The sequence below is a fragment of the Homalodisca vitripennis genome, chromosome 8 (genome assembly GCF_021130785.1).
Source record: "Homalodisca vitripennis isolate AUS2020 chromosome 8, UT_GWSS_2.1, whole genome shotgun sequence".
Lineage (NCBI taxonomy): Eukaryota > Metazoa > Arthropoda > Insecta > Hemiptera > Cicadellidae > Homalodisca > Homalodisca vitripennis.
This window is the reverse complement of record NC_060214.1, coordinates 101,625,202-101,641,713: the sequence shown is the minus strand read 5'-3', so window position 1 is coordinate 101,641,713 and position 16,512 is coordinate 101,625,202. Positions and strand designations below refer to the sequence as shown.

Below are 16,512 nucleotides of genomic sequence, written 5' to 3'. Positions count from 1 at the left end.
AAAGCATTGTGCGAAGTAGTCGGTCGGCCAGCAGGCATCGGCGCGGTATTTCGTCGGGGTGTTTATTGCGTTCGCAGGATATTTATAGGCCTGTAATTACCTGCTCGCTTCTCATGCCCTCCTGTTACCTACCGCAGTAAGTTACCGACCGTGGCGTGCGCCACTTGAGTGCTATACTTTCTGTAATTTCACCAGCGACTTTCTCTCAACTCAGTTCTTCGTAATTAAATCATTTCACTGTGAGAACAGGAGAGCCGTCCGTGGATTACTACTTCTCTGATATTAATGGTCGACTTTTATCGGTCACGGTAGAGTTGCAAGGTTTCAACCAGACTTCTCTTTGTAAATGTCAAGACGTGTTTCCTATTTGTTCCATGCAATGGTTTGTAGGTTGTGGAATGCCCTTCTCCAAACAATTACTTCCATCGATAGCCGTTCCCGGTTTGCGGCGAAACTGAAAGATATGTAGCTTAAGCGGTTATCCGAGGCAGGTCCGGTCTGAGATGCTGTGGGCGTGACACTGGCAGAGGGATGAATGTGAGAGATTGTGTGTGATAAAAGTTAGGATTCATTAGCAATAAATACTTTTATTTATTTGTATATTAAAAGTACAATTTTATTTTATATTTTTAAGAATTACAGAAGTAGTTAATTTATTAATGTGTTAAATTTTAATTTTAACATGTCAAAATACTACTAAAATACTATTAATTCAACCACATTGTTTAAATGTAATTATTTCTGTAATTTTTTATTCTTATGTTAATATTGAATTAATTTTTTTTATTTTACGTTGTCGCAGGTTAAGTGTAAGAAAGGGCCATGCGGCCCTAACTTTGACTGTATAAATAAAGAATGTTTCATTTCATTTCATTTGTCTATCTGAAACTGTACAAGGCTATATGTTTTTAACAGTAGTCTATGACTCTGCACTTAATCCTTAATGGGTCTTTACGTATACCGTACGTATACTTATTCGTCAAATGTGAGGCTTCTGCAAAATCCAATTAGATTTGTATGTTCCTGTCGTGTAATATTCTTTGGGCTTAAGAGATCTAAGAACTGATTCCTGGTTTTACAAACAGCAGCCAAGGCTGTTAGCGTTGCAGACAAGGTGAGGTAAACAGAGAATGGGCTCTGTGACGGACGGAGTGAAGGATCTCACTGTGTAAATTGTGTACAAAGTCAACGAACATCATCACCTAAACATGCACAAGATAAGATTAAATCTAAACAGTAGACTCTCGACACGCCAGCCACAGGCACGGCCTCTAGCAGTGACAATCACAGCAGGTGCAGGTGGCTGTAGTCATTCTGCTTGTTGTGACACATTGGTGACAAACACCCGTAATCCTGAAGATAGCGTTGCAGACAAGGTGAGGTAAACAAAGAATGGGCTCTGTGACGGACGGAGTGAAGGATCTCACTGTGTAAATTGTGTACAAAGTCAACGAACATCATCACCTAAACATGCACAAGATAAGATTAAATCTAAACAGTAGACTCTCGGCACGGTGGCAAGCAGTGACAATCACAGCAGGTGTAGGTGGCTGTAGTCATTCTGCTTGTTGTGACACATTGGTGACAAACACCCGTAATCCTGAAGATAGCGTTGCAGACAAGGTGAGGTAAACAAAGAATGGGCTCTGTGACGGACGGAGTGAAGGATCTCACTGTGTAAATTGTGTACAAAGTCAACGAACATCATCACCTAAACATGCACAAGATAAGATTAAATCTAAACAGTAGACTCTCGACACGCCAGCCACAGGCACGGCCTCTAGCAGTGACAATCACAGCAGGTGCAGGTGGCTGTAGTAATGTTGCTTGTTGTGAAACATTGGTGACATACACCCGTAATCCTGAAGATAGCGTTGCAGACAAGGTGAGGTAAACAGAGAATGGGCTCTGTGACGGACGGAGTGAAGGATCTCACTGTGTAAATTGTGTACAAAGTCAACGAACATCATCACCTAAACATGCACAAGATAAGATTAAATCTAAACAGTAGACTCTCGACACGCCAGCCACAGGCACGGCCTCTAGCAGTGACAATCACAGCAGGTGCAGGTGGCTGTAGTAATGCTGCTTGTTGTGACATATTGGTGACAAAGTGTCAAGCACGAGTAGGTAATCGTTTATTTGTGAGGCAGATAATCCGAAGCTAAAGGGGCTAATAAAATATTTGGAGTTTCTATTATTTCAAACTACGCAGATTTTATTATTATTTATATTATTAAATCCACAATATACGGTTATCTTTTTACAATTGGTATCAACATTAGGAAAGTACAACCCTTTTTAATACTTTCTATTTTACATACAAATGTTTCGGTATTCTTCATCATTGTACATTTTAATAACATATAAAAAAGAGTAAGTAAACAAACAAGTAAGTATACAAATGAACCTTTTAAGAAATGTTAAATTTGTAGTGGATCAATGTAAATTAGATAAGGTTTTTGTAATTAAAGTTTAATTTTTTTCAAAATTGTGTTTGTACTGTTTATTTGGTAAATGTGGAGAAAAGTATTTTGAAAATCTTTACTATAATTTAAATAAATATACAAATAAGTTTTTGTTATTTATTATTATTGTTTAAGGATGGCAATGAACAGTAAAGCCCTTTGAATTATCCAATGTTTGAAAGTAAGTTTTACTATATAGCAAATTAAAATTTGTATGACACAAAGTGTTGTCATCAATGAAAAATTAGGATGAACTCGGGAAATACTCTAAAAAATTACGAAGTAAAGAAATGTATTTAGATTGCACGATATACGAACCATTTTATAGTGTTAATTTTATATGTAGGTATTTTTAGCGTCAGTCTAACGTGATTCTAGGGAAACGTGTCAAGAGAACAAATCACATTCCTTTGTTTGCTCCCCAAATTTTCCTTCATGCACAGTTTGGAAGGAAAGTGAATTTGTCGTACTGCTCTTATCGTGGAATATCAAACTCGGGATGCATTTGCATTATTAGTTTTGAAAGTTAATTCAAACAACAATGAGGGCATATTATGATGATTCCTAATTGGCTCGTTAAACACAAGACATTTTTAAATATTTTAAACTAACAGTTACCCACGACTTAACACGCAATTTTCTTAAGGCCTAAGCTTTCTTAGTGAAACCATTCATGATGGAGCCCTACAATTTTATATACATATATAGTAACAGCTACATGTTATTTAATTATGCATGGTTGAAAGATTCGAAACGTAAAAATAAAAATGGTCGCATTATAAAAAATGTTCTCTACTTTCTATGATTAATATATTGATGTATCATGCAATATGAACTAGCGACCTTCCCTAGTTCATAACGAAGCCGACAGTGAAAACCGTATCAAAATGCGTTGAGTAGTTTAGGAAATATCAATGCACAAACAGACCGACACAAAACCGACTTTAATTTATGCTATGTATTGAATCTCCACCATCTGGGTACTTGACGGTGTAAAGTCGTTACACACCTGTAAAGTGGTTTTAGAAACCATGGACTTGAGTCGGTTGTAATCAGTTTGAAATTACGTTTATAAACATATTATATGTAATAATTTAGTGTTTCTTACACTTACCAAAATATTGAACAGGCATCTTGAAATCTGAAGAGATAACGCGAAACGTATTAGTGTGAAATTTGTTTGTAATAGCTTAACATTCTAGAGGTAAATTACCGTCATCTTGAAAATTCTTTGTTTGAAGGTTATTTTTGACGATAGAAGAATTGTGAAGGAAACAGGATTTTTCCGGACATTTGCCATCGTTCAGTGAAACAAGAAATCAGTAACACTGCGTTTCGAGATCTGCAATCTGATCTCTTCTTCAGGTAAAGAACTAACCTAATACATAATTACAGACTGTGTTAAAATAAACAAATCTTACCAAAGCGTTGTGGCACGCCTTAGTCAGGAATCACAACCTACATGTTGTTTGTCATATTCACTAACTCTATAAACATGCACTTAATAAAAAACATGTGTGACTAAGGCGTGCCACAACGCTTTGGTAAGATTTGTTTATTTTAACCTAGTTTGTAATTATGTATTAGGTTAGTTCTTTACCTGAAGAAGAGATCAGATTGCAGATCTCGAAACGTAGTGTTACTGATTTCTTGTTTCACTGAACGATGGTAAATATCTTGAAAATGTTTATTAGTTTATACAATCTAACTAACCTACCTACAATGTGTAGTTCACCCTTATATCCGCTATGTTATTTTATACGGTACTTCTCAAATCAGTATATTGACACCGCTATCTTGAAACCTGAATGAGATATAAACATGTTTTAAAGTATAAATAACTGCTTAATATTACTAAGGTTTTATCTAAGGTATTTAATGTTACAAGAAAACTTTCTCCACAAATTCGTTAAACGTTTTATATTTTGTGTATTAGGGGCGTAATGGTGGATTTAGATTGGGAAATTTCTTTGAATTCTATATGAAACTGTTTTGGCCGTAATGTTTTCTTTAAGAATCAGGGATCATTGGCCTATTGCCGTTGTCCAGTGTTGCCCCAAAATTGAAACATGATCAAAATAAATCGTCAAAATTGTTGTAAAACATTGTCTCCCTCTTTTGTAAATAATCACAAATATCTGATAAGAGATGTTTTACTGATTCACAAGTTGTATTCAATTCGTTGTACCACCAATACATGGTACATTGTTCATAATCCTTTAATTTTTAATATTTTCAATGTTCAATTTCATTAATTGACCTAGTCGACCATCAAAATGGTTTTAATGGTAATTCCCATCCACTTGTAATGACATTTTCATAGATCACCCATTAAAATCGTATGTAACGAAACGTACGATCCCGCAACATAATTGAAACGTCAGGAATAAACGAATTTCCGTGCTGGTCAATTAAAAATGCTATTCCAGCGTAAACCCTGGACAAGTGTGACGCACTTTACCTGCTCGACGTCTCCTTATCAAGGAAGACACCTTGTACAATTGGAGTCGCAGTGGGCGGCGCGCCGGTGCGCTGTGGAAGCGGTGCCCGTAAAGTCTGTTATCAGCAAGGTGCTCGGGACTGATAAGAGCGGCAGTCGGTGTCTTGTGGTGCACCATGGAGGGGGCAGCGGGTCGGTACATCTCGTTACCGGAGGAAGGTCGCCGTAACACTTGGGACAACTTGCTGCACCATCCTCCCGGTAATCTAGTTTTATAGGGGTGGCTTGGGTTCTTAAGTGTTTCTTAAGTGGAATTACTGAGTTTATCTCTCATATTTTTTATCTTAAGGTTTTATGAGCTATATAATATTAAAGTGCAGATCTACAACACCCAACTTTGTTCCATTTTATCATTAAAATAGGTGGTATAAGTTGAAACTCAGTGGCCATTAAGTTTTTTCTAATTTTGTGAACTCGTGCGTCGGTTACAGTTAGTATTTATTTCAGGTTTCGCTGATTTTCCGCTCTATTTCGAAATTTTGATCAATAATTCTTTACTACTTTTGCATTTAAATTTTAATTTAATTATGTTTTGTTTATTAAATATAACGATAATTTACAGTAAAATTACATCACTACGAAACAAAATGGCTGATCACTAGGATTAGGCTAACAATAATTACAATCATTAAACAGCTATAACACAATACAGGGTTTCCCACGGGTAACCCGACAAACTTCTCAGGTGGTTTCCTCTTATCAAAATAATGTAAAAAGTTCTTTGTTTTCTTTTGAAACGCTTTGTTCACCAGCTACGACTAGCGTAAAGATTTTGCCCGAAAAGGACAGAAATAAAGCGAAACTGACGTTTCTATGCCTTAAAGATAGTTGTTAAATTTATTAGATTTTGTTTAAAAAGAACCGAAATATTTATTAAAGTACGTCTCAAACTTTCTTAATGAGTAAGCCCACCCATTTCTGAGATATCAGACAAAATACAAGAAAATTCAGTCTCGAAAAACATCTTTGTTTTGATTTGAAGTACACTAAATGTGTAATAAACACGCAAACGTTTTAGCCAACACTTTTAGAGAATTTATTTCCGAAGAGAATAATGTGAAATAGGCTGATAATACACAAACATAATTTTTAAGTAAATCAATACATACGAAAAATAAGATAGAATTGCAATATATGTTAATTAAATGAACGTTCTTCGTAAAAACAAAACATTGTAATGGCAGATCTGTTTATATGAACTTTTATTCATTATTTTGATGACAGGAAACAACCTTAGAAGTTTGTCGGGTTGCTAGTGGGGCGCACTGTATAAGTTTTTAACTCTTTTTAAAGTGTAAATGTTTTTCGATAAGTAATTTATCCCCATTTGTGAAGTTTTTTGTTATTCTATGCTACGTAGAAAATAAAATGATTAGGAGTTACCTACAGTTTAAAACTATATTTGACAAGTTTTTTTCCAAGTGAGGGCTGTAATGATTGCCACAAAACCACCAGCACCGATTCGATCCATTTCTCCATATTTCATGTCGCCTGGCTGGACCTTGCGTATTACATGTTTACTTTCAGAAGAGGGAAATTCTGAAACAGTCGCAGGTCGTATATTAAAATAATCTGTCTTCTAACACTGTGACCTTGGTCTTGGTAAACGGTGAGGTAGATCCCATTAATTCACTTTTTGTGTCCGAATTTTACTTATATGTAGGCGCATGCCGTTGAATTTACATTAGACATATAGTCACGGTTCCTCCTCTGGAATCATCTGAGGATTAACACTCGTATTTTGAATTTAATTGAACACTATTTGAAGTATGGAAAAATGTGTGTTTGTGTTTGATAAGTTGTTTTAGCGACAGTTATCCTGTACTATTGATAAATACAGGTGAACAATATAAACCGAAGCCTGCAGAACAATCGAATGTTATCTAGAGAATAAATGTAGTAGCTATTGATAAATTTGAAATTTAAAAGTGGTACACAATGGACCTGCACGCTTATTTTGACAACAACCAATTTTACATTAATTTTTCTTTGTAATCTTTATTTTAATCTATAAACAATGGTATTAGTTCAGAGTACGTTGTCAGTTTGATTCCAAGATTTGCTACAAAACAAAATAATATTCAGTTTCCTGAAAAATACAACATTATTCAGTTATAATTTCACGTATTTAATTAGGTTTTCTGTATTGTATAGTTTCTTCTGCACATTTGTATCCACAGTTATACCTTGACTAGAGACAGTATTGGATTGAGCGCGCTGCAGAAGCCAAGCCAACTCACAACTTTTTCGTGATCCAATAAACATCACTTTTATCCTCGTTCTACGCCAAGCCGAGTTCTCAGTTGTCTTGAACTCCGACGCTCCAAATATTTGTCGTTCGACAAATGTGACTATGACTGGGCGTTAGGAAATCCCAGTGTTTGAAATGAGTGGCGGGCCACGCAGATAAAAATGTCCCCAGTTCGATTAGGGTTACCCAGGTTGTATATATTTCTCATGTCAATGTATTCGCCTAAGCGATATCTCAAATTGTTGTACAGTTTTGATTGTGTTTAGTTTCTTTTAATGATGTGGCCAACTAAAAATAAATTTGAATTTATCTTTGCTCATTTTAGAATATCAGTGCTTTCGTCTCTTTTTTACCTTTCATTTGTTTCATTGAAACAAAATGATACAAATCATTTGTATCAATGATCAATGATTTGTATCATTGTTGACGGGCAATTTAAAGGGGTAAAAGAATGTTTGTGTGACAAAGTCATAAATACGATGGAATAGTATGAAATGGTTTGTTTGAAAGATATATAAAGTGCGAAGAAGTTTTCATATGATATACGTTTCATATAGTACGTCACTCATAGAACTTTACAGAGCGATAACTAACAAAGGCTTTGTTCGTAAATTTAGTTGACAAACAATTGCTGATGGCGTAGTGTAGCGGGTACAACGGTTATCGCCAGATAACCTAATCAAGCAGCGTAGAGCGTGGCTGCTGCTTGGATGGGTGACCGCTGAGCGATCCTGTCCTTGCAAGCAGTCCGCCTGCCCGGCCATTGGTGCTGAAGACACAGGAAGTCACGTTTAAGCCGTTGGTCCCCAGGTTAAGTGTTAGAGAGGGCTTCTTAGCCATAACTTCGCCTGGTAAAATAAGACATCTTTACTTTGCTAACCCAGTTAGGCCTTTAACATTGAAGAAAATAATTAACAAGGAACTTAATCAGTTTATAATAATTAAAGCAATCAAATTAGCCCAGAGCCATAATGAAGGATAGAAATAAAAATTAGACCCAAGGCTTCCGTCTATTCGCCTCCAAGTCTTCAGATCCTCGCCATCCTGCCTTTGAACTGCAGACTGGACACAAAGTGCTCACACATCAGCAGCGTGTGTGTGTTTGTTGCTTCTACTATTGTTAGTGATAGGTTAAAGGTACACGTTTTATTTTATGACGTACAACCTACTGTTGTCATGTATTGCGTGACCATTGTGCCAACGATTCGTTCGTTCGTTTACGGTTATTATTATATTTTTAAACTGAAGAAGAGGACAGATACCAGCCTTCTAAACTTTGAGCTTAAGTTCTTTATAATACATAATATTTGGAATCTCGCTAAACTCTAAATGGATTTACAGCTTGATTGACTCGTAAGCTCATATATTCCTCATCGGAATTCTCCTTGACCTGCGAAGGTGTTGCAGATTAATAACTAGCTTTCGTATACCCTTATCGATTTTGATCAGTTCGAACTGTTAATAAGAGACGTTACAAATTTTACTAGCCTACTATTGACAAATCAAGAGGCTTTATTGTAAATTACAGATTTTGTGTATAGTTTTTATGATTTGTACGCTTTTTGAGCACTGCACATGAAATTATCAACGCAGTACGTTTGTCGTGTGGTTAAAAAGCGTCACAGGGGTTTGGGTTCGAATTCTGGTTGAGAAATTGAATTATCACAAGTTTAACATATTTTTTTAACATACAGGGTGGCCCATAAGTCAGTTGTCACTTGCAATTTTATAAGACGATGTTTGTATAGAACAACGTGGAAGCCACTTTGAGCACCTATTGTAGGTTAGATACTCTTTAAATTAATAATTAAAAATAAATAATAATAATTACATTAATAATACAGTACTTTGTAGAAATAAAGTATTTGTACTTTTCTGGTAACTATGTATTTTCATTTCTGACAACTGACTTATGGGCCACCCTGTATTTTTGATCCTAAGCCGAATTAATAATATATAAAAGTTCATACTTTCAAAATTGGAAACAAAAATTATATTGTAGAAATTACTTTGGTATTGCAGCAAACAATCTACATTAAATAATGTTTTTCCAACTTCAACTATATATATATATATATATATATATATATATATATATATATATAAAGATTTTGTTTAAAATTAACCTTTTAGTGCGTGCGTCGATCATTTATCTACAGTCAAAACGTTGTGCAACACTACAGAACTGATACAAATTTTCATTCCAAAATTTTGTTGGAAATTTGAGAGCACGGTAAAATTCTGTGCTTATTAGCAGCAAGAAAATAATTAGCGCTCAAGCAAGGGTGGGGAAGGAAAGATAGTTAACCAATAATTAATAAGAGCTATTGTGTGATGGCGGAGGGGTGGGCGTATTCAACAAAGCCCCTTGACACAATAATAGGACCAATACTGGTGTGTGTGTGTGTGTGTGTGTGTGTGTGTGTGTGTGTGTGTGTGTGTGTGTGTGTGTGTGTGTTTTGTGGGTGGGGGAAAAGTACTTGACTGGGCTGTAAGCACCGTATTTTCCCCTAGCGGTTCATTGATACAGTAAACAGTCTGTCCCCTACGATTGTGTAATCACAGCAGAGTAGATTCTGTTTGAGATTATGTCACTTTTGCATGTCTCTGGAAAGATGCTGACCCATGTGTTGTTTCGTAGGATTCTCCTACACGTGTGGCCCGTATGTGCTTTCTGCTAAGCATACATAACACTAAACCGCTTCATGCTGTGGTGCTGAAATTTGGCATGCATGTTTATCTTGCAAATAAGCCTAATTTACTACAAATAAGACAAATATAATAATTCAACAAGTTTCAAAATAGCGGACATTTAAAATAATTTTTGTGTTAAATTTCATTCAATACTCTTATAAAAAAAAAGAAAGAAAGAAACACTTCTTTATTGAGCCGAAATTAGGACCATATGGTCCTTTCTTACATTTAACCTCTCAAACAAAATTAATCGTAATCGTGCAAAATAAGGCTTATTAACTGAAACTTACACTTACGGTATTCCATTCACACAGTCACGATTCAAAGAGTAGCCCTGCCGCCTGCCACGATCATCCAGTCCAGGTATCTTCTTCGTCTCAGCTCCGCCACAAACCGTTCCCGGCTCTCAATTTGATTGACAGGATCTGGTAAGGAGTTACATAATCTACAGGCTGTAACGGTGAAGGATCGGTTATGGGTTGTGATTCTGTGTATTGGAATTCTGAGACAACTTACTCCACTCCCCGCCTAAAACTGAAAGTTTTCAGATAAATATTTTGGTGAATCCGTATTTTTAATACAGTAGGCCTACAACAATGACAACATTCTAATCAATCTTGAATAAGCTAATTTTAGTATTGATGATTGAACGAAATATATCGTAACATGATCCCTTTGACGTAAATCAAACGGAAAGCGAATGCAGTAATTTTGTGCTCTTTGCAGTTTAGTGCTACAGTCATGTCATTGATTACAGAGTTGCAGTAGTTAAAGTAGGGAAACACAAGTAACTTGATCAACAGAATTTAAATGTGAAATGGTAGAAGTTCTTGCATTCTTTTCAGCGTGTGCACAGCGGCGAACACCCTTTTACAGGTCTACACCACTGCATCGGTCCATTCACGTTTGTTGCTTATGATTAGTCCTTATGTGTGTGTCCCTTATACACATTTAGTAGGATGTATTGCAATATAAAAAAATTAAACAGCCACCTTGAAATTATGAACTGTACGAAGTCGCAGTTTTTTATTCATATAGGAGCACCCAGCTTCATTATGTTTGGATGTTACCGTCTGTGTAATATGGGTTTCGATGTAACATAAGTTGGCTCTCCACTATGAGTACGAGATAATTAAAAATTTAATTGTGAAAGTGATGTTTCAACGCGGTTTTTTTATCTCTTTAAAGCCTCAGCTATCGGCTATGCTGGCTTGTTTAATACACTATGGCTGCTATTTTGTATGATGGAACCTCCCCGGGATTAGAACCCGTGATCTCTCAGTTAGAGAGCCGTCCGTGGGTATATCCACTAGTCTAAGGAGGAGGACATTTCAATGCGTTATGAACCGGAAGTCTTCAATGTTATGCGTTTTGAACCGAGCAACTATAGTTACTTCGTCTGAGTGCCTAACTGGTTTAAGAAAGAGATATACTTTCTAATTTCAGCATTAGGCAATATTTTAATCCCTAAACCATTCGTCTTTTCAGGACACTTCTCTGTTCGACTGACAGGTTTTTAGCCATTACGAAAACGCTTTTAGGACAATAATTAGTGTGATATAACGATGTTATATTGTTCTACAACATTGTGCTCTAATCGTATTAGAGCAATCGAACATTGTGGCTAAATCAGTAGCGAATGTCAACATACGAGTCAGCAATGTGTGCGCTGAGATAGTGGCAGTCCATTAAGAACTTTCCCACAGTTGGCAGCAATTAGGGCAGACTATTAAACCGACATTAGTTTAGCGATGAACCAGTTAAATCCTTCGTGTTCGATTCATTTTACTGGTGCAGCGAGGAGTGTCGGACAGTCGTAGTAGTGATATCGGTCTGTCATCGCCATGTTGGACGTTCTCGCCAGCTGTGTCCATGGTTCGTATTATACCCGTTGCAGGGTACATCATTCAAATTTTATTGCATAAGTTTTTGGCCAAGTGGTGAGTGGAAATCACACTTTACTTTACATTACTCTTTAACAATTTTGTTCAGCAACCTCAGCTGCAATTTTGAAGCTTATAATGACTCCAGTGCACTAGATCTACCTAATTCAAGGTCGTTCAGGTGGTCATCCCCCAAAAAATTATTCATCGGAAAAACTAGCATTTGTCTAAATTGAACTTAGGAGCTACTTTCTCCCGATATAAATAAAAATAAAGATTAATACTCGTGATATTTTGATGTGAAACACTTTTTCCTGTGAAGGTCTATTACACAATTCGATAGATTCATTTAACTTTTCTGTTTGTGATGGCTTTGTACAATTTGAGGAGTATAGCTTTTCTGACGACATAGTCGCTGAAGAATTCAGATAAACTGTTTTAATGAGAATTTTCATGGTAATCTTGTGACTAAAGGCCTACGTTTTTACTCTTGTATTTCGTACTGAGTGAATTAAGTTTGATGTCATTTTCAAACTTCGTAAATCTTTGCACAACGTTTCCCGAGTTCATCAACAAACTGTAACGTTATTTTGTGATGGGTTCTTAATGTGTGCGTTCCTACAAAAACGGCAATTTTCAAAATTTACTTAAAGTTCTGTAAAATAACAGTTTTAGAAATAAAAAATGAGTTGAAACGTTGAAACCCAATAGTTTAACTTAAATTTATTATTCAATGCTAGCTTAGTGGTGTATTATCTTTTTCAATGAAAGTTCACACTTAACTTATTTAAAGTTTATTTTAGGAATACTAAATTCATTTATGCCCAATCCAGGAACATGGAAAGCCATTGAAATGTAAATTAAGAACAGTAAAGATTGGAAGATCGATCCTTGAGATATTCCATTTAGTATTGTTTTAAAATATTACATTTTCTCTAGAGAGAATAAATTTTCATTTATTTCCGAAACACACGGACAACTTGACCTCATTAAGAACACAAGCGTTTACCAGTCGTGTTTCAGTTTTTAATAATAGGTACATTTAGATGAAATGATAAAAAGGGGACGGCACTAAAGCGCTTCGTGTTGTGTCAACTTATTACATCAAGGAGATAATTTGTTTGCAAGAATGCATGCTTAAGTAGTGACAACATGCCCGGCAACTGTGGGGCAAAAGGGGGGGAGGGTTTAGCTAATTGGAATGCTAATTTAATACTGAAGAGAAGATCATATTCCAGGTAGCAGATGCAATGTGAGGTATTATTGTTATGGCTGGGAATAATGATCATAACTCAAACTTATTGAATAGATTCCTTGTTTATTTGTTATTGCGTTCTATATACTGTGTCTACTTCTCGTATTCATTAAGTCATAGAATCTTCAAAAAATAATAATTACGTGATGGGTGGAGGAGCTATTATTGATTTTTGTGAAATCGGTTTTACACGGAATCAATTACAGAAGTAAGTGAGATCTTTAACTGTCACATTTCAGAAAGAAGACTCTAAAGAAACCTCTTTTTAAGAAACTAGAATTCTATATAAAATATACTGAATGTCTTTTTTGTACGGACCAAAAAATGAGTTTTTTTTAATTTTTGAAGTTAATGTGGTAATATAAATTACTACTCAATGTCTTACCATAACCTTATAGTTTGCAAAAAGATATGTAAGACACTTCTTGTTAAACTTGGTTTTTTGTCAGCCGTAATTTTTAACGGGTTTTCAGATTTGCAAATACCAGTTGAAGCCTAAAAACAATAAAAGTTTCAATATGCTTTGTTCAATAATCTAAGCAGCAGTTAGAGAATGGTGTATGTAAGAGTTTTTCCAAGAAAGAAATTAATCGTAAACAACGCGCGTTTTAGTGGGGTTCGAAATGGGGGGGTATTAAAAAAGTTAAAAATACCAAACTATAATTATTACTCAGACTATAATTTCCTAATTTGGTACGCTTAAAAACTTTTTTCGGACAGGAATAATAGTTTCAGACAATTTCCATTAAGAGGCTAAAAGTCGATACTTGAGGGTCTGTATGTGGTTACCACAACCATGCCGGATTTAACATTTGTTTATAGATTGGTTTTAAATGTGTTACGCAAAGATATATAGTCTGAGAAGAGAGTTGTCCCATTTCGACAATCGATGTTAGCCATTCGAGCGCGAAATCGATTTCGACGGTCGATTTTGTTCTTAACGGATATTTCTCTGGCAATGAAACAACCAGGATTTGTGCTCTCATAATGCAAATTGGTTTTCGGCTCCTAGACTGTAAGTTGTGTTTTGTTTAGTCGTGTATCTTCAGACATGTCACTTTACTGTATCACATGTCTTATATGATACTTGGAAAGACGTACTTAACGATATAAAATGACACTGTAAAGTACTCGGAGTTAGTAACTTCAGTCTGTTGTGTGTATGGTATTGCTAGTCACGTGACCAACGGCGTTGGATATAGCAGCGGCAGGCATATAGCGTTGGATATAGCGAACGACGAACACGTAACGACTGAAGGGTCTGCACCCCGGCCTCGTATATATTCCCGTGAGTTATTCACTTGGCGCTGGATCTCTCGCCTGTCACTTTTCTTGCTCGTCTGTCACAGATCTCTTGCTGGAGATTAAAATCATAAATCTCCAAGGTGGGTGCTCTAATCGATCGTAATAAATCTCCAACTGCGCTCAAAACCTTAATACAATATCGAATGACTACATTTCCCTGTGTCTTTCGATTGGAATAAATTATTACAATGTTTAATGTGCTGCGTCTAGGACACATTTGCGTTATGAGCTGACTGTACTAGCGGCCATCTTGAATTTAGCCTCAAACACGTTCTGTCATTATTTTTGGACGGCATATCTCATTTTAATATACATCTAAAAGCTTTTTATTATTTTTTTATGTTTAGAAAAAGTGTTCGTATTTTACAATTTATTTACTCTAAAAATTTACACATTACAAAATAATCTAAGAGCGTTTAGATGCGTATTAATCATATCTTTAAATGGCACGTTGCTCATGATTGTATGATGCATTGACATTTTGCTCTTAAGAGTTGGCTATAGTGAAACGACTTTGAATTTTACTTTTTTTTTTGAAAGAGCATCTTTAAACACTTCTGCGCCTTATTTTTTATCGTGGAATTATGAAAGAAGTCTCATTGTAAAGATTTTTTTAGTTTTCTTGGAAAGTTTGATATTTTTATTTTGTAACAATGAAGTACAAAAAATTGAATTTTTCTGATAACCTATAAAAGTGTAACTAACCTAAAAAAAGCGTTTGGATGCGTGGTGATTGTGTCTACAACGAGGCATCTCCCTTAATTCTAAGGCCGTGAAAGTGTTTAAGTTTAACATAGTTCTTAAGGAGATAAAATCATGGCTTCCATTACAGCCGACACTTAAACTGAGGAATGCAGATTCAATGGTCTCCAGTCGTTGTGAATTTCCAACAAAATACTTAGCTAGTGTAAGACGGTTTGAAGCTTCGGATAAGGATAAGACGAGTGTTATGAATATTTTACATCCTTATCATACTTGTACGTGTTTATGTCCGCTTTTATGACACAGCGAAACACAACATGCCTTTTTACGTGTACTCCGTTTTCCTCTTCAATTTGTGAAATAAAATGTACCTCGGTGTTAACGTAGCGTCGTGACCGCAGTGTTTAAGGCATAACGTCGTCATTTTATAGTTATTAAAAAATAGCTATTTTTAGAATGTATTCCTACAACTGCATTGGTGGAATAACTAAGTGCTTATTATATAGTGGGATATTAACAATGGAATGTCTTTAAACGCCTTGTCTCGTATTTGGAGAGTTTAAATAAAACATTCTCTCGTAGTCTTACGGGTATATATAATGGTGAAAAATCTCCTTGTTCGGGTTATGAAACAAAGTGAGCTGTGGTTTTCTAATTTAAAATAATTAAAGAGATACCAGAAGCTGAAGAAAATGCCGAGGTACGACAAAACCTACGACGAAGTATCAATGTTGTGTTGAGCCCGTCTTAAATGGGACATGTCTCATGTCCTTTATTGTTTGGTCGACGTTTGGCTTATCTTGGCAAAACCGTCGGTCATTACCTTTCTTGTCGCCTACGACGAAGACCAATATTTATGTATAAAGGTTTTTTTAACAATGAATATTGTTTTGATAGAACAACTGGGTTTAATATATTTGCCATCCATCGTTGACGATGCCATCCATAACAATGATGAATGTCCTTAACGGCCATGTAATCACTTGAAATTGCTCCACCTTATTGTTAACTCGTTGAACTGTTACCCGTACAAAACGTGTTCACATTTGACGAAGTTAGTAGAGAGAGCCTTGTGAGTGTATTAGTTAGTGACACAAAAGATAACACTTATATTGCAATAAAATGAGGTGCGGAAAAAGTGAGTGCTCGGACTGAGAGAATTTTGGAGAACTGTAACAAAGTCACGTGACGCAGCCCTAGCGTCAGACCTCAGAACTAACTGAAATAATCCGCCGGACCTCACCACACCTCGTAAGCATGAATGATTTATCTCCTGGGTAACTAATACAAACAGAGATACAGCTAAATTTTTTCTAGTGCTGCTGGACTAGTCTGAGGAAAAATGCTTTGCTGCGTTTGCAATATTTCCACAGTTTATGTGTCGTCCTTGTGGAATTACCGGTGGCCGAGCGGTCTAAGAGGTTGGACTTTGGGTCTTGAGTTAGAGATAGCAC

General features: G+C 35.9%; 1 protein-coding gene across 5 annotated transcripts in view; it reads left to right on the top strand.

The window, feature by feature from the left end:
- Positions 1-16,512, top strand: part of LOC124367798 (phosphatase and actin regulator 4B) — a 514,259-nt gene that overhangs the window by 292,339 nt on the left and 205,408 nt on the right. The window contains exon 1 of one of the 5 annotated variants that reach the window (XM_046824918.1): positions 5,048-5,169. The exons of the other annotated variants lie outside the window; for them this stretch is intronic. Within the exon in view, the coding sequence (XP_046680874.1) occupies positions 5,085-5,169 (85 nt within the window). The 5' untranslated portion in view covers positions 5,048-5,084. Of the gene's footprint in view, positions 1-5,047; positions 5,170-16,512 lie in introns of those variants that run through there. 5 annotated transcript variants of the gene reach the window in all.